This window comes from Oncorhynchus mykiss, chromosome 21, assembly GCF_057628025.1.
Source record: "Oncorhynchus mykiss isolate SJ-2025 chromosome 21, ASM5762802v1, whole genome shotgun sequence".
NCBI classification, from domain to species: domain Eukaryota; kingdom Metazoa; phylum Chordata; class Actinopteri; order Salmoniformes; family Salmonidae; genus Oncorhynchus; species Oncorhynchus mykiss.
In genome coordinates, this window is record NC_143042.1 from 4,809,488 (window position 1) to 4,836,219 (window position 26,732).

The 26,732-nt window shown below is 47.4% G+C and overlaps 2 protein-coding genes across 6 annotated transcripts in view; one reads left to right on the top strand and one right to left on the bottom strand.

The window, feature by feature from the left end:
• The first annotated feature begins 233 nt into the window (after window positions 1-233).
• On the top strand, window positions 234-10,223 carry LOC110499751 (cysteine and glycine-rich protein 2). 4 transcript variants are annotated; one of them, XM_036945142.2, is made up of 7 exons: window positions 234-574; window positions 694-772; window positions 3,592-3,710; window positions 5,754-5,922; window positions 8,172-8,301; window positions 8,881-8,974; window positions 10,007-10,223. In XM_036945142.2, exons 3-7 carry the CDS (start codon window positions 3,599-3,601, stop codon window positions 10,078-10,080), a joined length of 579 nt encoding a protein of 192 aa, XP_036801037.1. In that variant the 5' UTR covers window positions 234-574; window positions 694-772; window positions 3,592-3,598; the 3' UTR covers window positions 10,081-10,223. The 4 variants fall into 4 exon arrangements, with proteins under 4 accessions (XP_036801037.1, XP_036801038.1, XP_036801040.1 ...); XM_036945143.2 differs by lacking the exon at window positions 234-574 and having other exon boundaries at window positions 634-772; XM_036945144.2 differs by lacking the exon at window positions 234-574 and having other exon boundaries at window positions 697-891.
• Window positions 10,224-10,349: 126 nt separating this feature from the next.
• The window catches only part of LOC110499755 (zinc finger DHHC-type palmitoyltransferase 17), a 57,663-nt gene continuing 41,280 nt past the window's right edge, over window positions 10,350-26,732 (bottom strand). For both annotated transcript variants that reach the window (XM_090213555.1, XM_090213554.1), the window contains 6 exons: window positions 25,845-25,907; window positions 25,646-25,739; window positions 24,502-24,585; window positions 14,245-14,402; window positions 13,891-13,985; window positions 10,350-13,282 (listed from right to left, as the gene is read on the bottom strand). In XM_090213555.1, the coding sequence (XP_090069681.1) occupies window positions 13,144-13,282; window positions 13,891-13,985; window positions 14,245-14,402; window positions 24,502-24,585; window positions 25,646-25,739; window positions 25,845-25,907 (633 nt within the window). In that variant the 3' untranslated portion in view covers window positions 10,350-13,143. The remainder of the gene's footprint in view (window positions 13,283-13,890; window positions 13,986-14,244; window positions 14,403-24,501; window positions 24,586-25,645; window positions 25,740-25,844; window positions 25,908-26,732) is intronic.

The following is a 26,732-nucleotide window of genomic DNA, read 5'->3' on the forward strand; positions in this document are numbered from 1 at the left end:
GTGAAGTTTATGGGACATTACACACTGACCAAAGATCAGTGTCTACGGGCAACTTCACCCCACACCATGTGAACTCATCCACAGAGGCACGACCCAGTACTACTCGGATGCTGCAGGAACATTTAAAGTACAGAGTCCCTTAAACAAAAGTTATAGCCTTGTTGTGGGTGCAGAGAGGGAGGGACTGTCTGCCTGTGAGTGTGTGCAGAGAGGGAGGGACTGTCTGCCTGTGAGTGTGTGCAGACTGGTGTCCGTTTCAAAGGGCTGCCTCTTAAGCATGTGTTTTTCTATCTAGGCTGTCTGTAGGATCCTCCTTATCTGAAGAGCATACTCGAGGTGCCTTATTGCTCGAGGAACCCTCGAGGTGCCTTATTGCTATTATAAACTGGTTAGCAACGTAATTATTGCAGTAAAAATACATGTTTTTTCATACCCGTGGTATACTTCAGAGCTGTAATTTCTGCAGGCTATTACTGGGACACTATGCAACGCACCACCTCTAACCCTTATGGTTTCCTGCATGCATTCTAATTCAAACAGATATCTGGCTTAACTCAGACAGGTCTAATCACAGGTATTCTTTCATGCTATATTTCTGACATGTTGGGTTAAAAGCAATGAATGAGTAAAACAGTACAACTCTCCTCCACTGCCTGGCTAAACCACTCCCCTCTCTAAAACAACCGTGAACAGAGTAGTTTGGTGAGTCCGCAAAGGACACGACGTCGAAACGCTGCGATCAAATTGAAGGATTCTCCCACAACAAATACAGGTCGGTACATTTTGTTTCTATGCAGCAGAGCTGAATCCATATTGGTGGCACGAGGAGAGCTTATTTACGTGAAACAGTTGGATTCTCCAGATAGATTGGGTCGACGACAAGTCGCTCAGGTGAAATAACTAGTTTGTTGCATAGCCTTTTACTATAGTCTTGGCTCAGGCAAGTGGTTTGGTTCATATCTCAGTTGGACCGTTGATTAAACTTTTCCAAATAAATTGGCACACCTGTTTAGCCTGATGAGTTATCTATACTGTAGCAGTTTCCCGTACTGTCTGTCTAGGATCTAGGGTTAGGCAACATCTGATGAGATTTATCAACAGAGATACAAATGGTTAAATCAAATCAAATAGTATTTGCCACATGCTTTGTAAACAACATGTATAGACGAACAGTGAAATGCTTACTTACGGGCCTTCCCAACAATGCAGAGAGAGAGAAAAATAACGAAATAATAAGGAATAAATCCACAAGGAGTAACGATAACTTGGCGATGTAACGTTACACGCAGTACCGAGTCGATGTGCAGGGGTATGAGGTAATTGATATGTACACAGGTAGAGGGGATAAAGTGACTATCGGCAATAGGATAGATAAACAGTAACAGCAGCGTATGTGATTAGTCAAAATCTTTGGTGCAAAAAGGGTCAATGCAGCTAGTCCGGGTAGGTATTAGTTAACTAGTTAGCAGTTTTATGGCTTGGGGGTAGAAGCTGTTCAGTGTCGAGTTGGTTCCAGAATTGGTGCATTGGTACAGCTTGCTGTGCGCTAGAAAAGAGAACATTCTATGACGGGTGGATGGACAATCTTTATGGCCTTCCACTGACACCGCCTGGTGTAGAGGTCCTGGGTGGCAGGTCCTACGGAGCGGTGATGCAGCCAATCAAGATGCCCTTAATGGTGCATGTGTTTAACTTTTTGAGTATCTGAGGGCCCATGCCGAATCTTTTCAGCCTCCCGGGGGGAAGAGGTGTGTTGTGCTGTGGACACCCAGGAACTTCAAGCTCACGACCCGCTCCACTACAGCCCTGTGGATGGGGGCGTGCTCGGGCCTCCATTTCCTGTAGTCCAAGATCAGCTCCTTTGTCTTGCTGACATTGGGGGAGAGGTTGTTGTCCTGGGACCACACTGCCAGGTCACAGACCTTCTCCCTGTAGGCCAGGGATCATCAACTAAATTCAGTCGCGGTTCAATTTATTTTTTTGAGCAGGTAGTCAGGGAGGCGGAACATAATTACAAATAATTTGTAGACAGCAAATTGACCGCAAGAAGAGCCCAAACGGATAACATTTGACTAAACATAATTTCAAACCTTGCTTTTACATTTGTTTACGATCACATATATCTGTGTGGAATTACTTTGGAACAGATGTTCTAAATTAAAATCACTTGGAGTTGATTTACTGTTGTTTTTAGTCTTATGTCCAACAATTGATTTAAAAAATAAATAATAATGTATTTATTTAGGGTATTCATTTTCTTGGGGGGCGAATAAAATCGTCCCGCAGGTCGCCGGTTGGGGAACCCTGCTGTAAGCCGTCTCATCGTCATCGGTGATCAGACCTACCACCGTACTGTCCTCTGCAAATATCCTGTATATATATGGTTGTATGTGATTCCACATACATGTCAAAGTTATACCTATTCAATAACTCTTTGGTTTTTGATTGAATAGGCTTCATTGCTCCTTTTTTCAGTTGGTTAAACCTCACCCCAAATCTGCTCTCCCATGTCTCATAAAGAAGTACATAATCTGTAGATGTATTAAAAACATTGAGGCACAACCAAGTGGTGAAACTCCCAATAACCTATTCATGCACATACCACAAGACTGATTTTAAATATTGGATGCAGGGCATTGAAACTCTTTTGAAAGATCAGACATTATACGCCCTGAGAGAACTTGATTCTCTCTCGTGTTTGGGCATGTCATGCAGTCTGTAATAACGTTGGGAGGGTGGGAACTCCACAAAGTAGCCGTCCCTGTGGGCACTGCTCTGTGGTTTCCTTCATGAAAAAGTAAGAGCACTCTTTATTTTCTTGATGGTGACATCATGGTTATGTCCCAAAAGGCATCCTATTCACTATGTAGTGCACTTCTTTTGACCAGGACCCATATCAAAAGTAGTGCACTACATAGTAATAGAGTGGGCGTTCTGGTTGTTTGTGGACCCTCTGCTTGTCATGGAATGCAGATGGAAGTGTAACATCTTAAATTATGTTTTTGTGTCTCTAATCAAATACCAGTGTAGGGCTGGCTGGTCTATAAAATGATGACGTGACTGTCTGCATCAGTTTGTCATGTAGATTCTATGTGGCCACCACATCAGTGTTTATAGGTCACACTTGTTTTGTACAAGCCATTTGAATGAATCTTTTCTAACTCCTAGAAAAACATTGTTCTGAGGTGTTGTAGAACCTATGAAACCTCCATAATGTGCTCAGCTGCCTTATTGTTTTGTCCTCACTTCAACTCAGTCACCTGTTGTTCTGTTTGGACTTCCTGAGCACAGGAGGGGTTGTTGTCTTGTGCCTATATCTCATTGGTCCAGGAAGGTGTTTCACTGATGTTTTGTGTCAAACAGGACAGAAAGGACTAACCCGTAACTTCCTCTGTGTTTCTCCTTTCAGAGTAGGTTGAAGTTGCCCCTAGACTGTGATCTTGGGTCAATTTCCCCCACTAATGGTTAAGGTTAGGATTGTGGGAGGGGAAACTGATCCTAGATCTGTACCTAGGGGAAACTTCACCCCAGAGTACTTATTTTAAGTCTCACATGTCTCTCATCCCCTCTGCACATTTTTCTCTCCAATAGCACAAACATGCCAAACTGGGGAGGAGGTAACAAGTGTGGTGCATGCCAGGGGACAGTGTACCATGCCGAGGAGGTGCAGTGTGATGGGAAGAGCTTCCACAAATGCTGCTTCCTGTGCAGTGAGTGCAACCTCATTTTCTCTCCTCAGTGTTGGATCAGCCTAAGTGGCGTGCGTTCAGTAGGACGAAACATTTTGGAACGTTCTATCTGAAATATTCAACAATGTTTGGCTACTGAACGTGGTGGCCCTGTTAGTCCACTTTGTCCATGTCAAGAAACAAGCCCCAGACAATTGTGGAGCTCTGAAAGGATTGAACAGGTGTAAGGAGCCACAGAAATATGGTTGTCATTCTACCTTTCTTCCTGATAAGCCAGGTGGAAGGTTCACCTTATTGCTTAAACCTATCCCAATCAATCATTTCAGATCAGATCTACAAGTGTGTTGGGGTTAGACTAGAGCAGGGGTATTCAAATCTGACCCTACGAGGTCCAGACTACTGCTGCTTTTCTGTTCTACCTGACAATGAATTGCGCCCACCTGGGCAGCGTTTACACAGGCAGCTCAATTCTGATGTTTTTTTCCACTAATTGGTCTTTTGACCAATCAAATCAGATCTTTTCACATCAGTTATTTTTCCGAGCTGATCTGATTGGTAAAAAAAAAATCTAATTGGAATGCCTGTGTGAACACAGCCCAGCTTTCCCAGGTCTAAATCAGTTCTTGATTAGAGGGAATAATAACAAAAGTAATGGAACTGGATCGAGGTCCAGATCAGAGTTTGAGGGGACTTGAGGGTGTGTCTGAACAGGGCCTGTGAACCCACAGATAGTCAACCTCCATCTTGAATGGTCTTTTCTGTTCACTTTAATATGAATGGGAACCATGAGAAAGGAACTATACTTTGAGGAAGTCATATGATAGGGGTCAAACTGAAGTTCACCAATCTATGCAGTGTATCATGCACAATGCATTGATGTGTATCTCATCTCATAGCTCAGTAAATAGTAAGTGGACATGGTCCTACTAGCCGTATGAGATTGTGTGTCTGTACCTCCTCAGTGAAGACGTTGTTTTGGGGACCTTGACTGGAGTGTACACACAGAGCACATGCTGTGGATTAGCACTCTGCCATCAAAGCAAGCACAAAAACAATCTGTCCCACAAATTAACTATTTTTGTGGATTCCTTACAAAACTGGCTTTGTTTAGAGACAGACAGACCTATAGATGAGTTAATGAGCAGTGGGAACCAATATGTGAGTCCCAAATGGCACCCTATTCCCTACATAGTGCATTACTTCTGACCAGGACTCATAGGGTAGTGTACTATATATGCATTAATAATGCACCTACCTCCAGTTTTGCTTTGTTGAACTCCTTATCATAGTAAATGAAGCCATGCTATTTATCAAATGGTAGTTATACAGACGTAGTTAGTTATACATTGATCTTGCTTGTACAGGAAGATTACGTTGTGAGAGATAATAAACTGTCTTAAACATTGTAAATGAAAATACTTTAATCTGGAGTTAAAGGTGAATTGTAGTTTCAGGTCAATGTGTGTGGGAACCACCTTAATCCTACATACTCAAACTGGAAGCCCCCATACTATCTCACCTGTATGCTTTTATAACCTGACCCGGGCCTGAGGGGGATGGTAGTGGGGACAAAATCACTGTTGTTTCAGATTGCACCTGATGCACATAATCTGAAAGAATGCTCTCTGTCTCACTCCGTCTTATTTCAATTCAATGGGCTTTATTGGGATGAGAAATATATGTTTACATTACTAAACCAAAGTGAAATAATCAAAGTAAACATTACTCAAAGTTCCATATGAATGTCATATGTAGTGTTGTAACTAGAACTATTTACACAAAGTACAAAAGGCAAAATAAACATATGAGTTGTATTTACAATGGTGTTCTTCACTGGTTGCATTTTCTTGTGGCAACAGGTCACTGATCTTGCTGCTGTGATGTCACACTGTGGCGCTCTCTCCCCCCCCCCCCTTCCTGGAATGAGGGATAATATCCCATTTAGAAACTAAATCCACCGTTGAGGAATTAAGACCTTTTTAGGGAAACTTGTGACAATTCAGTATCCCTCCAGTTACAATGCAATGTGTCATTCAGACAGCTTTATTTTTCCTTCCTATCCAGTGGTCTGCAGAAAGGGTTTAGACAGCAACAATGTGGCCATCCACGACACTGAGATCTACTGCAAGTCCTGCTATGGAAAGAAGTACGGCCCCAAGGGCTACGGCTACGGCCAGGGAGCTGGGACACTCAGCATGGACCGTGGAGAGAGACTGGGGATCAAACCAGAGGAGTACGTGTGTAGTATATACAAAGCTCTGGGGGTGGAGTTTCCCCTTCGTACAGATCTAGGATCAGCTTCCCCTCCCCCAATCCTAACCATTAGTGGGGGAAATGGAAAACTGACCCAAGATCAGCATCTAGGGGCAACTTCACCCTACACCATATTCCTCTCTTCTGTTCAGTGGTTACTGTGTGGTTATATGGTAAATCAGGTTACAATGAAATCAAATGAAATTGTATTCTATCGCAGATTATGTGGGCAGCAAAAGCCTAGCGGTTAAGAACACTGGGCCAGGAACCGAAAGGTTGCTGGTTCGAATACCTGAGCCGACTAGGTAAATGTGCCCTTGAGCAAGGCACTTAACCCTAATTGCATCTGCTAAATGACTAAAGGGAAACCCAGCCGTTGGATTAGACCTGATGCGATTGTTCATTTATTATTAATGCATTGGTGCTGATGTGCATTTACACTGACGTATAGTTGCTCAACAGTTATCCAAATGGTTCCCTGATCATCTGAGGAATACTGTGTAAACTTCCAGAGTTCAGCCTAGGATACATTAGACTAGAGTGCATACACATCTGTCAAAATAAACTATAAACGTATATAGACACTAAGAGTACTGTAATCAGGGTTTGTATTTAGAACACAACATAGGAGTACTGAGCTAGGATCAGATTTCCCTTTTAGATCATAATGAACAAGATGACATGAAAAGAGAGGACATGATCCTAGATCAGTACTCCTATTCTGAAATGCTTTTTGAATATGGGCCCAGACTCCTATTGCAGCATGACACTCTTTCTACATAGTTGTATTTTGGAATAACCTGATAGGCTCCTAGTCAGAGCCGTGGTAATGGCCAGTAACCTCCCAGTCAGTCAGAGCCGTGGTAATGGCCAGTAACCTCCCAGTCAGTCAGAGCCGTGGTAATGGCCAGTAACCTCCCAGTCAGTCAGTCAGAGCCGTGGTAATGGCCAGTAACCTCCCAGTCAGTCAGTCAGAGCCGTGGTAATGGCCAGTAACCTCCCAGCCAGTCAGAGCCGTGGTAATGGCCAGTAACCTCCCAGTCAGTCAGAGCCGTGGTAATGGCCAGTAACCTCCCAGTCAGTCAGAGCCGTGGTAATGGCCAGTAACCTCCCAGTCAGTCAGAGCCGTGGTAATGGCCAGTAACCTCCCAGTCAGTCAGTCAGAGCCGTGGTAATGGCCAGTAACCTCCCAGTCAGTCAGTCAGAGCCGTGGTAATGGCCAGTAACCTCCCAGTCAGTCAGAGCCGTGGTAATGGCCAGTAACCTCCCAGTCAGTCAGAGCTGTGGTAATGGCCAGTAACCTCCCAGTCAGTCAGAGCTGTGGTAATGGCCAGTAACCTCCCAGTCAGTCAGAGCCGTGGTAATGGCCAGTAACCTCCCAGTCAGTCAGAGCCGTGGTAATGGCCAGTAACCTCCCAGTCAGTCAGAGCCGTGGTAATGGCCAGTAACCTCCCAGTCAGTCAGTCAGAGCCGTGGTAATGGCCAGTAACCTCCCAGTCAGTCAGAGCCGTGGTAATGGCCAGTAACCTCCCAGTCAGTCAGAGCTGTGGTAATGGTCAGTAACCTCCCAGTCAGTCAGAGCTGTGGTAATGGCCAGTAACCTCCCAGTCAGTCAGAGCCGTGGTAATGGCCAGTAACCTCCCAGTCAGTCAGAGCCGTGGTAATGGCCAGTAACCTCCCAGTCAGTCAGAGCCGTGGTAATGGCCAGTAACCTCCCAGTCAGTCAGTCAGAGCTGTGGTAATGGCCAGTAACCTCCCAGTCAGTCAGTCAGAGCTGTGGTAATGGCCAGTAACCTCCCAGTCAGTCAGTCAGAGCTGTGGTAATGGCCAGTAACCTCCCAGTCAGTCAGTCAGAGCTGTGGTAATGGCCAGTAACCTCATCTACTGTACACACGGGGCTGTTTACCCAGTCTGGCATCAGGTGGTTGTTATGATGAAAGGGCCCCATTATGTAACCTAACCACAGGCTCCTGGGCAGCCCTGCTGACCCTCTTCTCTCTCCACACTGTCCCCGGCACAAAGCCTCCTATTCAGGGCCTGTGGGGCAGGCGGTTCCCCTTCGTTAGGGAGCGCTCCAAGGTCCCAGAGTTTACCCAGCGCCTACCCAAGCCTACCCAAGCCTGACTCCTTGGTCCTGGGGACGAGAGGGGCCTGATGCACTCCCCAGAGAACCAGAGGGGATCTGTTCCCCTAACTTCTCTAATGCTGTTTGTTTGTGTATACCTTCAGGACCCAGTGTCACAGACCCACCACCAACCCCAACCCCTCCAAATTCGCCCAGAAGTTCGGGGACTCGGATAAGTGTGGCCGGTGTGGGGAGTCAGTGTACGCTGCGGAGAAGATCGTGGGGGCAGGCAAGGTGAGGGGGGGGGGCGTAGAGTATTAAGGTTTTGAGCTAACTGTAGTGACCACCATTGATTGAAAACAGGTGGGTTTACTATTGCAAGGGGCCAATTGAATGGATTCACTGCAGGAAATTCATAAGATAGAAATCACATTTTTCTGGCTTAAGCTTTTTCATAAACTCTGGATTTGGAGGGCTGCTTTCCAGGCAGCTGGTGTAGAAGTCTGCAGTGCTGACTGACTGGCTGGGGGGATTCAGGCAGATGTAGGCCATCACGTCATGGCAGGCTGATGTGATTTTAGCTTGACTTTAAACTGGTGTTACGCTGCATTCTGCGGCTCACAATGAGAGGAAATGTACAGTATGTGAAGGATTATGGCAACACAGCAAGAATCCTTTGATAATCAGATCTGGTGTTGATGTTAGAACAATGCCTGTATGATTTGTACCTGTGTAGTATACTGCTGGGGAATGAAAAGCATTAGAATCTGTCCTCAATGCGCACTAGATGATACATTCTTACAATCTAGTCAATGATATGATGGTCCTATTCCCCAGTAATGAATAAAGTAGTATCTTATCTCATCTTGACAGCCATGGCATAAGAACTGCTTCCGCTGTGCCAAGTGTGGGAAGAGCCTGGAGTCTACCACCCAGACAGAGAAAGATGGCGAGATCTACTGCAAAGGTGAGACATCGGGTCTGCATGGTCACCAGTGCGAGGGAACCGTTGTAGGGTGAAGTTGCCCCTAGAAGCTGATCTTGGTTCAGTTTTAGGATTGGGGGAGGGAAAGCTGATCGTAGATCTGTACCTAGAGGACACTTCACCCCGGAGCAGCCACCAGAGCGAAGGAACCCACCCACCATAGGCAGATTACATGATTATACCTGAGGCACAAGAACTAGATGAACTAGCTGTTACATAAAAACACTGCAAAACAAAAACAGGAGCATTATACTATTAGCAGAGGGCATTGGAGGCCATGTATTCTAGTTGTGTTTGTGTGCCTGGGGTTAGGATGGAAGGCTCCGGACTTTAAGCCTTTGTTACTCTTTCCATGTCACCTGGAAATCTAACCGCTAGAATTCAAGTCATGATGCCTTAAACATTCCAAATCCATCTTCCACAATGGCTCCTCTTTCCAGATCATGCACACCAAATGGCATTGGAATGTTTTGGCTAAACAATAGATTAAGCGCTGACCACGTACGTGCGCACGCACACAGTCTCATACGCACCTTAGGGGTTCTTTATTGAAGCTCAAGGGGGAATTTTAGGCCCTGCAAACACTTAACTTGTCCAGCGAATCTGACTCAGTTGTAATACCATGTAAGAACTGTCCTACAACAGTTTGTTTGTACAAAACCATTGAGCTGCTGTGTAATCATGAGTGAAGAACAAACGTTTTATCAAATGCGTTGTACAACCTGAGTATGTTCAGGGACCCAGAGTCAACTGGCAGATTGATCAGTTGGCTTTTAATGTAGCCCCCACGCAGCATTGAGATCAGGCTCGTTTTGTGCTGTTTATGTTCTGCGGTGTATTAACTCCTCATTGGATCAGCAAGCTCACAGGGAAACAGTGCATTGTAAGGTTACTTTTCTTCACCAGTGTTGTATTTAACAGCTTCCTCCATTGCAATCACCCTTTGACTGACGTAAAGTGACATGTTTTAGGATGCATCAGCATTTCCATACTCATTGTTTTCTTTGTCCCCAGCATGTTACGCAAAGAACTTTGGACCCAAAGGATTTGGTTATGGCCAGGGAGCTGGCGCTCTGGTGCATGCCTAATGATGATCACCCTCAAGACAAGGCATTTCTGACTGTGAAAACCGCTGTGCTACGTTGTTTTTTTAAAGGCTGGCGGAGGGCCATAATAGGGAGGATTTACCATTTACAAATATACAATAAATAAAAAGCTTTACCTAAAACAACTTAAGTGTGAAACATTCCTTGCAGATACATGGGGGAAGAGCTGAACTTCAAAACCGACATGTTTTGATAGCTATAATCAGAACACATTTAGCCTTCGAAGAAAACACAGGAGAGCAACACAAATGTGTATTTTCACATTTGAATGTATTTTATTATTAAAGCCATTAAAATTGAACCATGCCCAATATATTAACATCTGAAGCAGGGTTACGGTGATGTCCTGAAGAAGGCGGAGAGGCACTGTAGATGATCATGTGCTTTTCACATGGTGGCAGCTGGGGGAAAAATGACATTTGTTGGAAGAGCCGGTGTGAAAAGCCTGATCCCAGATCTGTTTGTGCTCTTGACAACTCCATTCCTCATTGTCAAGTCAAACATGTTTGACTTGACAATGGGTGACAAGGAATTGGCATGTGTACAAACAGTGGCACTCAGGCTAGTGTGAATATTTCTCTGGAACCGAAACAGAACCTGGATGAGCTCTATACCTGTAGGTTGTTTATGATGACCGCTGAGCTCCTTTTAGATGTAGGTGAGCCTGCAAAATGATCCACTGTGTCCCTCACTGATGTAGACATGACCACAGAACATGGTATACCTTTTAATACCGCACAGGCAGCACCATTGAGGACTTTCACCATTTTTAAGTAGTTAACGAAGGGTCGCATAATTCCATCCAGGTCACCACCAATGAATTATACTCTTGGGCAAACACCCAATACCTGCAGGTGGTGGTAAATCGCCAACCGTGGCGTTCAAACAACCCACTCCAGGTGGCAGTTTGCCAACTGATTAAAGTAGAAAATGTACTTCAAAAAATGGAGATCGCCTCAATGGTGCGTCCCGTGCTCTTACGTCATAAGGGGATACAAACAACGATGTGATGTCTAAACCCATGCTTCATACCTCTTATCCTGGATTACAGCGTACGATGACACGCATGATTTCAGTTTAGAAAAAAATACTGTCATTATTTCCCTTGCATCTCGTACATCCAGTGGTGTAACAAACCCAGCAATGACATAGAAAAAACCTTTACTTCCAGTATAATCCAACCACCAGCATGGAACATTAATATTACACTTCGGCAGGCTGGACCAGACTTGATATCTGGAGCCTGCAGACCGAGAAGGAGGACTTGCACTGAAGATACACACTGGATTTAAAAAACAAAAGCGAACATACCGAAGAAAGTACTTGTAAATACTGAACATTCACTATATACAGACACATGGCTATCACTGGGCAGCTTGGATGGGGGGGGGTCAACAGTATGGCGACAGCCCAATGTCCAAGCATCACACATGCAGTGTAGTTTGCAGGGTTAAAATGCCTTTAGACAGCAGTGTCGGACATCACTAAAAGCTACAGTCATACAATTGGATTATAATCGGGGAGTTCTCTTTTTCATTTGGTTGGATGAAATCAACGTTTAAAAAGGAGCAGCTTCAACTGACAAAATAAAATCACTCACGAAGAAAACTAGATTGTTTATGTACAGATGGACATATTTGACATTTCAGTCCGTCCTTGCGCTGCCGCTACGTTGAGACTACTAGCGGGAAATGTAATGAGCAATAACAGATGAGAACCCAGAAGGGGCAGGTCTCGGGGTTTATATACCTTTTTCTCATTGGGCCCGAGCTCCGTCAATCGGTAAACATTGAAGTGTTTGTCGGGAGTACGCCTGTATTTCTTCAGTAACGGCCAGACCGGAAACAGAAAGGTGATCAGTGCATTGTCATAGGCAGACAAACAAAAGGACCCCCCCCCCACACACACACAAAAAAAAAATACACACATGGAATGAACCTTTCTTGTAAACTCCCAGAACCATCCATTCAGACTGGGATGGAATGGCCTCATCTTCCCCTGACTCTAGTTGATCTCTCACTAACACTACTCTTGTATTAGTGTGTGTGTGCCGACTTTTCTAGTGAAGGTCTCAGGGCACCATGTCAGACATCCATATACAATTTGTAGCAGATGTTGTCTTGATAAAAAACAAAACAAATGTAAAATAAGATGATATTATAACATCATTTGATCTATACATAGAGTTAAAATAAATATGCTTGCATCACATTATAAGTAGGATGTCGCTCCTATCTGCACCTTCAATACCTTGTGAAAGAGACCACTGGGAACAGACCCCCCCCGCAACAATTGCAAATGCCATTTTATGACATACTGACAAGTTTAACAACTTTGGCAATTCTAAGCAATCCTCAGGGTGACTTGAACGATGGTACATGACCATGCCATAGTAACCATCCCTTATCAAATCCTGCTTAACAACGAATTTCTTCCTTAAAAGGCCTTCCTTCCCCAGTCTCCCTAGCCACCACAGTTCTAAAAGGAACAGTAGAGTTTTGAGCAACAATAAAAAAACTGAAAGACAAAAAAAAAATCTGCTGGGCAAGATGGATGATAAAAAAAATGGATGTGTGAAATTTATCTAAAAAAATAAGGGAAAAAATGATACTGCCGTCAACCGTACTGCCTTCACCGCAGCATAATGACTCTAGTACAGCAAACAAATAAAGATTCCTTATTTTAGTTTTTTTATATTCTCTCTTCTCCTCCTCTCCCTGCCGCGCCTGGCAGCGGTGCACCGTCCATGGGCAGGAGAGACGAGGGGGGACCAGCAGAGGAGAAGGCCCCCCCCCAGGAGGGGCTCAGAGGTGGTGGTGGGTACAGTAATGGAGGTGGTTTCATATAGACTAGTAGTAGGTGTTGGTCTTATGGTGGTGTCCCGTAACAGCATGCTAGTTCCTGGCTGGTTTTCTCAGTCTGAATGGGTGAGGAAGGAGGTCTGAGGGGAGTGCTCCAGAGAACAGCCTGGCTCCGATACTGAACCCTGGGGAACCCCCTCCTCCTCTTCTAGACACCGTCGCTCCACCTCTCCTCTCTTCTCGTCTACACCAGCTGGTAGCCCGACCCGGACGTCTGGTCGTACTCGATTGTGTACTGTGTGGTCCAGTCTATCGCCTTGGGCCGGATCAGGCCACAGCAGCGGATCTCAAAGAAGTCTATGAGGTTCCGTACACACCCATGACTACGGAGAGGGAGAGAAATTAAAATGTTGACATCATGACCTAATAACTACTTCTTCATGTGTTAGGTATCCATTGATACAAGTAGTACACCATGTGAATCAGGTGAAGTTTTGGTAGGTAGCAGCTTTGCTAATATCAGGGGAATATTAACAAATGGGAATTCGGAGGATGATGCTAAATCATGCTAGCTACTGCCTGTAGCAAAAGTAAACAATGGATGATTGTGGATTATGTCAGTACTGGCCTACATAGACAACTCAAGGAAACATTCATTTCACCCAAACATGTAGGGCCCGTTTCCCCAGACACAGATTAGGCCTAGTGCTGGACCATAAAACACTTTCAACAGATCTCCACTGAGAATGCTTTTTAGTCCTGCACTAGGCTTCATCTGTGCCTGGGAAACAGGCCCGTAGATTGGATGAACCATCCCTCTAAGTAAGCACCAGAATGTACCCATTGTTACCATAACGGGAACAGTCAATATTGAGGGAATAAAAAACATTAAAAGGCAACATTGTCCTGTACTGACCCAGGATCAGGTCAGTATTTCTGGGTAGGAGGACACAGATTGGCAGAGGCTCCTGAAGGGAGGGCTAGTACTCACTTGAAGGGGCTCTCGATGGAAGTGGCCGTTACTTTAAAGTGCTTGTATCTCCTGGCGTTCATCCTCTCGTTTGTGGTGATTCCCAGACCAGCAATCTGGAAGAGGGGCGGGCACACGCGTAGAACACAATGTCACAAATAGTTGTACAAAATAAATAAAATGGACCTATCTATGATATCACAACAAAGGGTCAAGATGAGGGTCGAGGATGTAAATGCATCCCATGGACAATTATGATTCTAAACAGGATATATGCTCCTGTCCTATGGGTCGTTCTAGCTGGCACCAGGCTTTCTTTTACGTATCTCACCTGGCTAAATACAGGTTAAACATACAACCAATGGTCTCTCTAACCTGGTAGAGCTGGCACATGATCAGCACAGCCACCCACATGAAGTGGAACACACTGTTGAGGAACATCCAGAACATCCAGGGAGAGCAGGAGGCGATCTGCGTCAGGTACAGCCAGAAACCATCCTTGGTGTAGTTGGTGGCGCAGTGGATCCTCCAGTCTGGGTAGAGAGGCAGAGAGGTTAGGGAAGAACCCTAGGGTGAAGGACTGACGATTAAACCTGATCCTCCAGTCTGGGTAGAGGGGCAGAGAGGTTAGGGAAGAACCCTAGGGTGAAGGACTGACGATTAAACCTGATCCTCCAGTCTGGGTAGAGGGGCAGAGAGATTAGGGAAGAACCCTAGGGTGATAGAGAAGGACTGACGATTAAACCTGATCCTCCAGTCTGGGTAGAGGGGCAGAGAGGTTAGGAAAGAACCCTAGGGTGAAGGACTGACGATTAAACCTGATCCTCCAGTCTGGGTAGAGGGGCAGAGAGGTTAGGGAAGAACCCTAGGGTGATAGAGAAGGACTGACGATTAAACATGATCCTCCAGTCTGGGTAGAGGGGCAGAGAGGTTAGGGAAGAACCCTAGGGTGAAGGACTGACGATTAAACCTGATCCTCCAGTCTGGGTAGAGGGGCAGAGAGGTTAGGGAAGAACCCTAGGGTGATAGAGAACGACTGACAATTAAACATGATCCTCCAGTCTGGGTAGAGGGGCAGAGAGGTTAGGGAAGAACCCTAGGGTGAAGGAGAAGGACTGACGATTAAACATGATCCTCCAGTCTGGGTAGAGGGGCAGAGAGGTTAGGGAAGAACCCTAGGGTGATAGAGAAGGACTGACGATTAAACATGATCCTCCAGTCTGGGTAGAGGGGCAGAGAGGTTAGGGAAGAACCCTAGGGTGAAGGAGAAGGACTGACGATTAAACATGATCCTCCAGTCTGGGTAGAGGGGCAGAGAGATTAGGAAAGAACCCTAGGGTGAAGGAGAAGGACTGACGATTAAACATGATCCTCCAGTCTGGGTAGAGGGGCAGAGAGGTTAGGGAAGAACCCTAGGGTGAAGGAGAAGGACTGACGATTAAACATGATCCTCCAGTCTGGGTAGAGGGGCAGAGAGGTTAGGGAAGAACCCTAGGGTGATAGAGAACGACTGACAATTAAACCTGATCCCGCAGTCTGATTGACAAATGTATGAGTGATTACTTTGACAACCTATGACTGAAAGGGTTATATTACAAGTTTATAGAAATGAAATAACAGCACTAATAATTGGATTAATGGACAAATTAAAGTAGTAACCAAAATGTGGTGTACCATAACCAATAGAGATGTTATTTTGTTATCTAACAATTTCAAATACTTTACTGAGTTACAGTTCATAGAAGGGAATCAGTCAAATGAAATAAATTCATAAAGGCCAAATGTATGGATTTCACATGACTGGGCAGTGGTGCAGCCAAACATCCTGTATACAGCTAGGTTGTTAACAGCTGTAGAATCATAAAGACATCATGGTGTGTAACTAGAATGAGAGGTGTGGTAGGGTGGTGTAACTAGAATGAGGTGTGGTAGGGTGGTGTAACTAGAATGAGGTGTGGTGGGGTGGTGTAACTAGAATGACGTGTGGTAGGGTGGTGTAACTAGAATGAGGTGTGGTAGGGTGGTGTAACTAGAATGAGGTGTGGTAGGGTGGTGTAACTAGAATGAGGTGTGGTAGGGTGGTGTAACTAGAATGAGGTGTGGTAGGGTGGTGTAACTAGAATGAGGTGTGGTAGGGTGGTGTAACTAGAATGAGGTGTGGTGGGGTGGTGTAACTAGAATGAGAGGTGTGGTGGGGTGGTGTAACTAGAATGAGGTGTGGTAGGGTGGTGTAACTAGAATGAGGTGTGGAAGGGTGGTGTAACTAGAATGAGGTGTGATAGGGTGGTGTAACTAGAATGAGAGGTGTGGTGGGGTGGTGTAACTAGAATGAGAGGTGTGGTAGGGTGGTGTAACTAGAATGAGGTGTGGTAGGGTGGTGTAACTAGAATGAGGTGTGGTAGGGTGGTGTAACTAGAATGAGGTGTGGTAGGGTGGTGTAACTAGAATGAGGTGTGGTAGGGTGGTGTAACTAGAATGAGAGGTGTGGTGGGGTGGTGTAACTAGAATGAGGTGTGTGGTGGGGTGGTGTAACTAGAATGAGGTGTGTGGTAGGGTGGTGTAACTAGAATGAGGTGTGGTGGGGGGGTGTAACTAGAATGAGGTGTGGTGGGGTGGTGTAACTAGAATGAGGTGTGGAAGGGTGGTGTAACTAGAATGAGGTGTGGTAGGGTGGTGTAACTAGAATGAGAGGTGTGGTGGGGTGGTGTAACTAGAATGAGGTGTGGTAGGGTGGTGTAACTAGAATGAGGAGTGGTAGGGTGGTGTAACTAGAATGAGAGGTGTGGTGGGGTGGTGTAACTAGAATGAGGTGTGTGGTGGGGTGGTGTAACTAGAATGAGGTGTGTGGTAGGGTGGTGTAACTAGAATGAGGTGTGGTGGGGGGGTGTAACTAGAATGAGGTGTGGTGGGGTGGTGTAACTAGAATGAGGTGTGGAAGGGTGGTGTAACTAGAATGAGGTGTGGTAGGGTGGTGTAACTAGAATGAGAGGTGTGGTGGGGTGGTGTAACTAGAATGAGGTGTGGTAGGGTGGTGTAACTAGAATGAGGTGTGGTAGGGTGGTGTAACTAGAATGAGAGGTGTGGTGGGGTGGTGTAACTAGAATGAGGTGTGGTAGGGTGGTGTAACTAGAATGAGAGGTGTGGTGGGGTGGTGTAACTAGAATGAGGTGTGTGGTAGGGTGGTGTAACTAGAATGAGGTGTGGTGGGGGGGTGTAACTAGAATGAGGTGTGGTGGGGTGGTGTAACTAGAATGAGGTGTGGTGGGGGGGTGTAACTAGAATGAGGTGTGGTGGGGTGGTGTAACTAGAATGAGGTGTGGTGGGGTGGTGTAACTAGAATGAGGTGTGGTAGGGTGGTGTAACTAGAATGAGGTGTGGTAGGGTGGTGTAACTAGAATGAGAGGTGTGGTGGGGTGGTGTAACTAGAATGAGAGGTGTGGTGGGGTGGTGTAACTAGAATGAGGTGTGTGGCAGGGTGGTGTAACTAGAATGAGGTGTGGTGGGGGGGTGTAACTAGAATGAGGTGTGGTGGGGGGGTGTAACTAGAATGAGGTGTGGTGGGGTGGTGTAACTAGAATGAGGTGTGGTGGGGTGGTGTAACTAGAATGAGGTGTGGTGGTGTAACTAAAATGAGGTGTGGTGGGGTGGTGTAACTAGAATGAGGTGTGGTAGGGTGGTGTAACTAGAATGAGAGGTGTGGTGAGGTGGTGTAACTAGAATGAGGTGTGGTAGGGTGGTGTAACTAGAATGAGGTGTGGTAGGGTGGTGTAACTAGAATGAGAGGTGTGGTGAGGTGGTGTAACTAGAATGAGGTGTGGTAGGGTGGTGTAACTAGAATGAGGTGTGGTAGGGTGGTGTAACTAGAATGAGGTGTGGTAGGGTGGTGTAACTAGAATGAGGTGTGGTAGGGTGGTGTAACTAGAATGAGAGGTGTGGTGGGGTGGTGTAACTAGAATGAGGTGTGGTAGGGTGGTGTAACTAGAATGAGGTGTGGTGGGGGGGTGTAACTAGAATGAGGTGTGGTGGGGTGGTGTAACTAGAATGAGGTGTGGTGGGGTGGTGTAACTAGAATGAGGTGTGGTGGTGTAACTAAAATGAGGTGTGGTGGGGGGTGTAACTAGAATGAGGTGTGGTGGTGTAACTAGAATGAGGTGTGGTGGGGGGGTGTAACTAGAATGAGGTGTGGTGGGGGGGTGTAACTAGAATGAGGTGTGGTGGGGTGGTGTAACTAGAATGAGGTGTGGTGGTGTAACTAAAATGAGGTGTGGTGGGGGGTGTAACTAGAATGAGGTGTGGTGGTGTAACTAGAATGAGGTGTGGTGGGGGGGTGTAACTAGAATGAGGTGTGGTGGGGGGTGTAACTAGAATGAGGTGTGGTGGGGTGGTGTAACTAGAATGAGGTGTGGTGGGGGGTGTAACTAGAATGAGGTGTGGTGGGGTGGTGTAACTAGAATGAGGTGTGGTGGGGTGGTGTAACTAGAATGAGGTGTGGTGGGGTGGTGTAACTAGAATGAGGTGTGGTGGGGGGTGTAACTAGAATGAGGTGTGGTGGGGTGGTGTAACTAGAATGAGGTGTGGTGGGGTGGTGTAACTAGAATGAGGTGTGGAAGGGTGGTGTAACTAGAATGAGGTGTGGTAGGGTGGTGTAACTAGAATGAGGTGTGGTAGGGTGGTGTAACTAGAATGAGAGGTGTGGTGGGGTGGTGTAACTAGAATGAGGTGTGGTAGGGTGGTGTAACTAGAATGAGGTGTGGTAGGGTGGTGTAACTAGAATGAGGTGTGGTAGGGTGGTGTAACTAGAATGAGGTGTGGTAGGGTGGTGTAACTAGAATGAGAGGTGTGGTGGGGTGGTGTAACTAGAATGAGGTGTGTGGTAGGGTGGTGTAACTAGAATGAGGTGTGGTGCGGGGGTGTAACTAGAATGAGGTGTGGTAGGGTGGTGTAACTAGAATGAGGTGTGGTAGGGTGGTGTAACTAGAATGAGAGGTGTGGTGGGGTGGTGTAACTAGAATGAGGTGTGTGGTGGGGTGGTGTAACTAGAATGAGGTGTGTGGTAGGGTGGTGTAACTAGAATGAGGTGTGGTGGGGGGGTGTAACTAGAATGAGGTGTGGTGGGGTGGTGTAACTAGAATGAGGTGTGGAAGGGTGGTGTAACTAGAATGAGGTGTGGTAGGGTGGTGTAACTAGAATGAGAGGTGTGGTGGGGTGGTGTAACTAGAATGAGGTGTGGTAGGGTGGTGTAACTAGAATGAGGTGTGGTAGGGTGGTGTAACTAGAATGAGGTGTGGTGGTGTAACTAAAATGAGGTGTGGTGGGGGGTGTAACTAGAATGAGGTGTGGTGGGGTGGTGTAACTAGAATGAGGTGTGGTGGGGGGGTGTAACTAGAATGAGGTGTGGTGGGGGGTGTAACTAGAATGAGGTGTGGTGGGGTGGTGTAACTAGAATGAGGTGTGGTGGGGGGGTGTAACTAGAATGAGGTGTGGTGGGGTGGTGTAACTAGAATGAGGTGTGGTGGGGTGGTGTAACTAGAATGAGGTGTGGTAGGGTGGTGTAACTAGAATGAGGTGTGGTAGGGTGGTGTAACTAGAATGAGAGGTGTGGTGGGGTGGTGTAACTAGAATGAGAGGTGTGGTGGGGTGGTGTAACTAGAATGAGGTGTGTGGCAGGGTGGTGTAACTAGAATGAGGTGTGGTGGGGGGGTGTAACTAGAATGAGGTGTGGTGGGGGGGTGTAACTAGAATGAGGTGTGGTGGGGTGGTGTAACTAGAATGAGGTGTGGTGGGGTGGTGTAACTAGAATGAGGTGTGGTGGTGTAACTAAAATGAGGTGTGGTGGGGTGGTGTAACTAGAATGAGGTGTGGTAGGGTGGTGTAACTAGAATGAGAGGTGTGGTGAGGTGGTGTAACTAGAATGAGGTGTGGTAGGGTGGTGTAACTAGAATGAGGTGTGGTAGGGTGGTGTAACTAGAATGAGAGGTGTGGTGAGGTGGTGTAACTAGAATGAGGTGTGGTAGGGTGGTGTAACTAGAATGAGGTGTGGTAGGGTGGTGTAACTAGAATGAGGTGTGGTAGGGTGGTGTAACTAGAATGAGGTGTGGTAGGGTGGTGTAACTAGAATGAGAGGTGTGGTGGGGTGGTGTAACTAGAATGAGGTGTGGTAGGGTGGTGTAACTAGAATGAGGTGTGGTGGGGGGGTGTAACTAGAATGAGGTGTGGTGGGGTGGTGTAACTAGAATGAGGTGTGGTGGTGTAACTAAAATGAGGTGTGGTGGGGGGTGTAACTAGAATGAGGTGTGGTGGGGGGGTGTAACTAGAATGAGGTGTGGTGGGGGGGTGTAACTAGAATGAGGTGTGGTGGGGGGGTGTAACTAGAATGAGGTGTGGTGGGGGGTGTAACTAGAATGAGGTGTGGTGGGGTGGTGTAACTAGAATGAGGTGTGGTGGGGGGTGTAACTAGAATGAGGTGTGGTGGGGTGGTGTAACTAGAATGAGGTGTGGTGGGGTGGTGTAACTAGAATGAGGTGTGGTGGGGTGGTGTAACTAGAATGAGGTGTGGTGGGGTGGTGTAACTAGAATGAGGTGTGGAAGGGTGGTGTAACTAGAATGAGGTGTGGTAGGGTGGTGTAACTAGAATGAGGTGTGGTAGGGTGGTGTAACTAGAATGAGGTGTGGTAGGGTGGTGTAACTAGAATGAGGTGTGGTAGGGTGGTGTAACTAGAATGAGAGGTGTGGTGGGGTGGTGTAACTAGAATGAGGTGTGTGGTAGGGTGGTGTAACTAGAATGAGGTGTGGTGCGGGGGTGTAACTAGAATGAGGTGTGGTAGGGTGGTGTAACTAGAATGAGGTGTGGTAGGGTGGTGTAACTAGAATGAGAGGTGTGGTGGGGTGGTGTAACTAGAATGAGGTGTGTGGTGGGGTGGTGTAACTAGAATGAGGTGTGTGGTAGGGTGGTGTAACTAGAATGAGGTGTGGTGGGGGGGTGTAACTAGAATGAGGTGTGGTGGGGTGGTGTAACTAGAATGAGGTGTGGAAGGGTGGTGTAACTAGAATGAGGTGTGGTAGGGTGGTGTAACTAGAATGAGAGGTGTGGTGGGGTGGTGTAACTAGAATGAGGTGTGGTAGGGTGGTGTAACTAGAATGAGGTGTGGTAGGGTGGTGTAACTAGAATGAGGTGTGGTGGTGTAACTAAAATGAGGTGTGGTGGGGGGTGTAACTAGAATGAGGTGTGGTGGGGTGGTGTAACTAGAATGAGGTGTGGTGGGGGGGTGTAACTAGAATGAGGTGTGGTGGGGGGTGTAACTAGAATGAGGTGTGGTGGGGTGGTGTAACTAGAATGAGGTGTGGTGGGGGGGTGTAACTAGAATGAGGTGTGGTGGGGTGGTGTAACTAGAATGAGGTGTGGTGGGGTGGTGTAACTAGAATGAGGTGTGGTAGGGTGGTGTAACTAGAATGAGGTGTGGTAGGGTGGTGTAACTAGAATGAGAGGTGTGGTGGGGTGGTGTAACTAGAATGAGAGGTGTGGTGGGGTGGTGTAACTAGAATGAGGTGTGTGGCAGGGTGGTGTAACTAGAATGAGGTGTGGTGGGGGGGTGTAACTAGAATGAGGTGTGGTGGGGGGGTGTAACTAGAATGAGGTGTGGTGGGGTGGTGTAACTAGAATGAGGTGTGGTGGGGTGGTGTAACTAGAATGAGGTGTGGTGGTGTAACTAAAATGAGGTGTGGTGGGGTGGTGTAACTAGAATGAGGTGTGGTAGGGTGGTGTAACTAGAATGAGAGGTGTGGTGAGGTGGTGTAACTAGAATGAGGTGTGGTAGGGTGGTGTAACTAGAATGAGGTGTGGTAGGGTGGTGTAACTAGAATGAGAGGTGTGGTGAGGTGGTGTAACTAGAATGAGGTGTGGTAGGGTGGTGTAACTAGAATGAGGTGTGGTAGGGTGGTGTAACTAGAATGAGGTGTGGTAGGGTGGTGTAACTAGAATGAGGTGTGGTAGGGTGGTGTAACTAGAATGAGAGGTGTGGTGGGGTGGTGTAACTAGAATGAGGTGTGGTAGGGTGGTGTAACTAGAATGAGGTGTGGTGGGGGGGTGTAACTAGAATGAGGTGTGGTGGGGTGGTGTAACTAGAATGAGGTGTGGTGGGGTGGTGTAACTAGAATGAGGTGTGGTGGTGTAACTAAAATGAGGTGTGGTGGGGGGTGTAACTAGAATGAGGTGTGGTGGTGTAACTAGAATGAGGTGTGGTGGGGGGGTGTAACTAGAATGAGGTGTGGTGGGGGGTGTAACTAGAATGAGGTGTGGTGGGGTGGTGTAACTAGAATGAGGTGTGGTGGGGGGTGTAACTAGAATGAGGTGTGGTGGGGTGGTGTAACTAGAATGAGGTGTGGTGGGGTGGTGTAACTAGAATGAGGTGTGGTGGGGTGGTGTAACTAGAATGAGGTGTGGTGGGGTGGTGTAACTAGAATGAGGTGTGGAAGGGTGGTGTAACTAGAATGAGGTGTGGTAGGGTGGTGTAACTAGAATGAGGTGTGGTAGGGTGGTGTAACTAGAATGAGAGGTGTGGTGGGGTGGTGTAACTAGAATGAGGTGTGGTAGGGTGGTGTAACTAGAATGAGGTGTGGTAGGGTGGTGTAACTAGAATGAGGTGTGGTAGGGTGGTGTAACTAGAATGAGGTGTGGTAGGGTGGTGTAACTAGAATGAGAGGTGTGGTGGGGTGGTGTAACTAGAATGAGGTGTGTGGTAGGGTGGTGTAACTAGAATGAGGTGTGGTGCGGGGGTGTAACTAGAATGAGGTGTGGTAGGGTGGTGTAACTAGAATGAGGTGTGGTAGGGTGGTGTAACTAGAATGAGAGGTGTGGTGGGGTGGTGTAACTAGAATGAGGTGTGTGGTGGGGTGGTGTAACTAGAATGAGGTGTGTGGTAGGGTGGTGTAACTAGAATGAGGTGTGGTGGGGGGGTGTAACTAGAATGAGGTGTGGTGGGGTGGTGTAACTAGAATGAGGTGTGGAAGGGTGGTGTAACTAGAATGAGGTGTGGTAGGGTGGTGTAACTAGAATGAGAGGTGTGGTGGGGTGGTGTAACTAGAATGAGGTGTGGTAGGGTGGTGTAACTAGAATGAGGTGTGGTAGGGTGGTGTAACTAGAATGAGGTGTGGTGGTGTAACTAAAATGAGGTGTGGTGGGGGGTGTAACTAGAATGAGGTGTGGTGGGGTGGTGTAACTAGAATGAGGTGTGGTGGGGGGGTGTAACTAGAATGAGGTGTGGTGGGGGGTGTAACTAGAATGAGGTGTGGTGGGGTGGTGTAACTAGAATGAGGTGTGGTGGGGGGGTGTAACTAGAATGAGGTGTGGTGGGGTGGTGTAACTAGAATGAGGTGTGGTGGGGTGGTGTAACTAGAATGAGAGGTGTGGTGGGGCGGTGTAACTAGAATGAGAGGTGTGGTGGGGCGGTGTAACTAGAATGAGAGGTGTGGTGGGGCGGTGTAACTAGAATGAGAGGTGTGGTAGGGTGGTGTAACTAGAATGAGGTGTGGTGGGGGGGTGTAACTAGAATGAGGTGTGGTGGGGTGGTGTAACTAGAATGAGGTGTGGAAGGGTGGTGTAACTAGAATGAGGTGTGGTAGGGTGGTGTAACTAGAATGAGAGGTGTGGTGGGGTGGTGTAACTAGAATGAGGTGTGGTAGGGTGGTGTAACTAGAATGAGGTGTGGTAGGGTGGTGTAACTAGAATGAGGTGTGGTAGGGTGGTGTAACTAGAATGAGGTGTGGTGGGGGGGTGTAACTAGAATGAGGTGTGGTGGGGTGGTGTAACTAGAATGAGGTGTGGTGGGGTGGTGTAACTAGAATGAGGTGTGGTGGTGTAACTAAAATGAGGTGTGGTGGGGGGTGTAACTAGAATGAGGTGTGGTGGGGGGGTGTAACTAGAATGAGGTGTGGTGGGGGGTGTAACTAGAATGAGGTGTGGTGGGGTGGTGTAACTAGAATGAGGTGTGGTGGGGGGGTGTAACTAGAATGAGGTGTGGTGGGGTGGTGTAACTAGAATGAGGTGTGGTGGGGTGGTGTAACTAGAATGAGAGGTGTGGTGGGGCGGTGTAACTAGAATGAGAGGTGTGGTGGGGCGGTGTAACTAGAATGAGAGGTGTGGTGGGGCGGTGTAACTAGAATGAGAGGTGTGGTGGGGCGGTGTAACTAGAATGAGAGGTGTGGTGGGGCGGTGTAACTAGAATGAGAGGTGTGGTGGGGTGGTGTAACTAGAATGAGGTGTGGTAGGGTGGTGTAACTAGAATGAGGTGTGGTAGGGTGGTGTAACTAGAATGAGGTGTGGTGGGGTGGTGTAACTAGAATGAGGTGTGGTAGGGTGGTGTAACTAGAATGAGAGGTGTGGTGGGGCGGTGTAACTAGAATGAGGTGTGGTAGGGTGGTGTAACTAGAATGAGGTGTGGTAGGGTGGTGTAACTAGAATGAGGTGTGGTAGGGTGGTGTAACTAGAATGAGGTGTGGTGTGGTGGTGTAACTAGAATGAGGTGTGGTAGGGTGGTGTAACTAGAATGAGGTGTGGTAGGGTGGTGTAACTAGAATGAGGTGTGGTAGGGTGGTGTAACTAGAATGAGGTGTGGTGGGTTGGGGTGTTCCACTCACAGCAGATACAGCCGTAGATCATCCAGCTGATCATGCAGAGCAGGAAGAACAGGTAACCCATGAAGTAGCGATGATTCCCACTTCCTGTTGACCGCACAATGAGAAAAGTGAGAGGGGGAGTTAAGCCTCATCTGTCTGGTCCCTCACTGTCCTCATCCCCTCCCTCACTGTCCTCATCCCCTCCCTCACTGTCCTCATCCCCTCCCTCACTGTCCTCATCCCTCCCACACTGTCCTCATCCCTCCCACACTGTCCTCATCCCTCCCACACTGTCCTCATCCCTCCCACACTGTCCTCATCCCTCCCACACTGTCCTCATCCCTCCCACACTGTCCTCATCCCTCCCACACTGTCCTCATCCCTCCCTCACTGTCCTCATCCCTCCCACACTGTCCTCATCCCTCCCTCACTGTCCTCATCCCTCCCTCACTGTCCTCATCCCTCCCTCACTGTCCTCATCCCTCACGGTCCTCCTGGCTCCTCTCCAGGTCAAGACAAATGAGAGACGTAGAGAGAGAGAAGGAGAAAGAGAGTACAGTAGGATTGAATGAGGCCAAGTAGTTGTCAGATCTGTCAGTCGGCTCCGTTGGGTCATACTCAGATACATGAACAGGTGTATGGGGCTGCTGCCAGTCAATGTTTGGACTAAAGGATGTGAGGGGGGGGGCACCTGGCCAACACACTGAGGACCTCTAGGGACTAACTGGTAGTGCGTCTACGTCGCTGCCTGTCTGAAAGGCAAGCTCCATCCTGTCAGGCTCTTAGGGGCCAGCATGGACACTTTAGGACCCCCTTCCTTCCATTTCAAAGTTCACAGGCAGACATGTCTGGACACGTGTCAGCTGTTCATGAGGCCATCTGTCTGGAAGTCCAAACAGTCGAGGGAAAAACAGGCAGCTGCTGCTTCACGGCTAATAGAGCTGGGCAGCGTGCACACACACACACACACACACACCTTTCTATATTCTGCCAGAACAGCTAATGAATTCATATGGGTGTCAGCTTGCTTATTTTTCTTAAAGAACCATGTGCTGCTTCTTAGGCTGGAATTCTGTGGACATAAATGACTATCAGCTGAACTAACTCCGGTTGCTGGGCTATGGGTTGTTGCTAAGCTAAATACTGCTGCTGGTGTTACACATACCGACACAGTTGCCCACCCAAGGGCAGTGGTGGTCGAACTTGGCGATACAGCGGTTGCACACGGCACAGTGTTTGGACCGGATGGGCTTCCTTATCTGTGTGGACAAATACAAATGTATTGAGGCTTGACAGAATGACAACGTTAAACCCAAACCATGCAAAACCCTTCAGTACATAATAAAATGAAGTCATTTCTTTACCAAACAAGTACTGCAGAATATGCTGAGATCCAGGCTTCCCGTCTCCGCCAGTTCAACAATAGTCTGGAGATATGAGAGAGAGAGAGGTGAGAGAGAGAGAGGTGAGAGAGAGAGGTGAGAGACAGAGAGAGAGAGGTGAGAGAGAGAGAGAGAGGTGAGAGAGAGAGGTGAGAGAGAGAGAGAGGTGAGAGAGAGAGAGAGGTGTTAACACTACAGAGCACTAACGATGGTCTGGGCATTGCCCCCATCGTTAGTGCTCTGTAGTGTTAACCAGAACCTGGTCCACTGGTCTGGGCATTGCCCCCATCGTTAGTGCTCTGTAGTGTTAACCAGAACCTGGTCCACTGGTCTGGGCATTGCCCCCATCGTTAGTGCTCTGTAGTGTTAACCAGAACCTGGTCCACTGGTCTGGGCATTGCCCCCATCGTTAGTGCTCTGTAGTGTTAATCAAAGCCTGATCCACTGGTCTGGGCATTGCCCCCATCGTTAGTGCTCTGTAGTGTTAACCAGAGCCTGGTCCTCTACAGAGCACTAACGATGGGGGCTATTTTTAGCCCTCTCATCAATCCCACACAATGGGGATTGAGCTGGGGTCAGTAAAGAGCTGGATACCCTACTATACTCCATCAGTGTGTGCTAATGAGAGACAACTCCCAGAGCTGTGGGGTGAGAGTGGATGCCTCTAGCACTGGGCCACTGGGTTGAACAATGTGTGTCACAAATTACATCCTATTCCCCATATAGTGTACTACTTTTGATTTGTAAAAAAACAATGGTGCAATGTGCCCAGCTCTCTAATCAAATTCTCAACTCAGGCACATCATTTCATGCTCCGGGGGTCGTTTCCCTTAGGTACAGATCTAGGATCAGCTTCCCCAACCCTAACCA

Excerpts from the sequence above, each read along its gene's own strand:
- LOC110499751 (XM_036945142.2), top strand. The coding sequence starts at position 3,599 with ATGCCAAACTGGGGAGGAGGTAACAAGTGTGGTGCATGCCAGGGGACA. Across the intron at positions 3,711-5,753 it reads CAAATGCTGCTTCCTGTGCA|TGGTCTGCAGAAAGGGTTTA; the intron begins GTGAGTGCAACC and ends CTTCCTATCCAG. Across the intron at positions 5,923-8,171 it reads CTGGGGATCAAACCAGAGGA|GACCCAGTGTCACAGACCCA; the intron begins GTACGTGTGTAG and ends GTATACCTTCAG.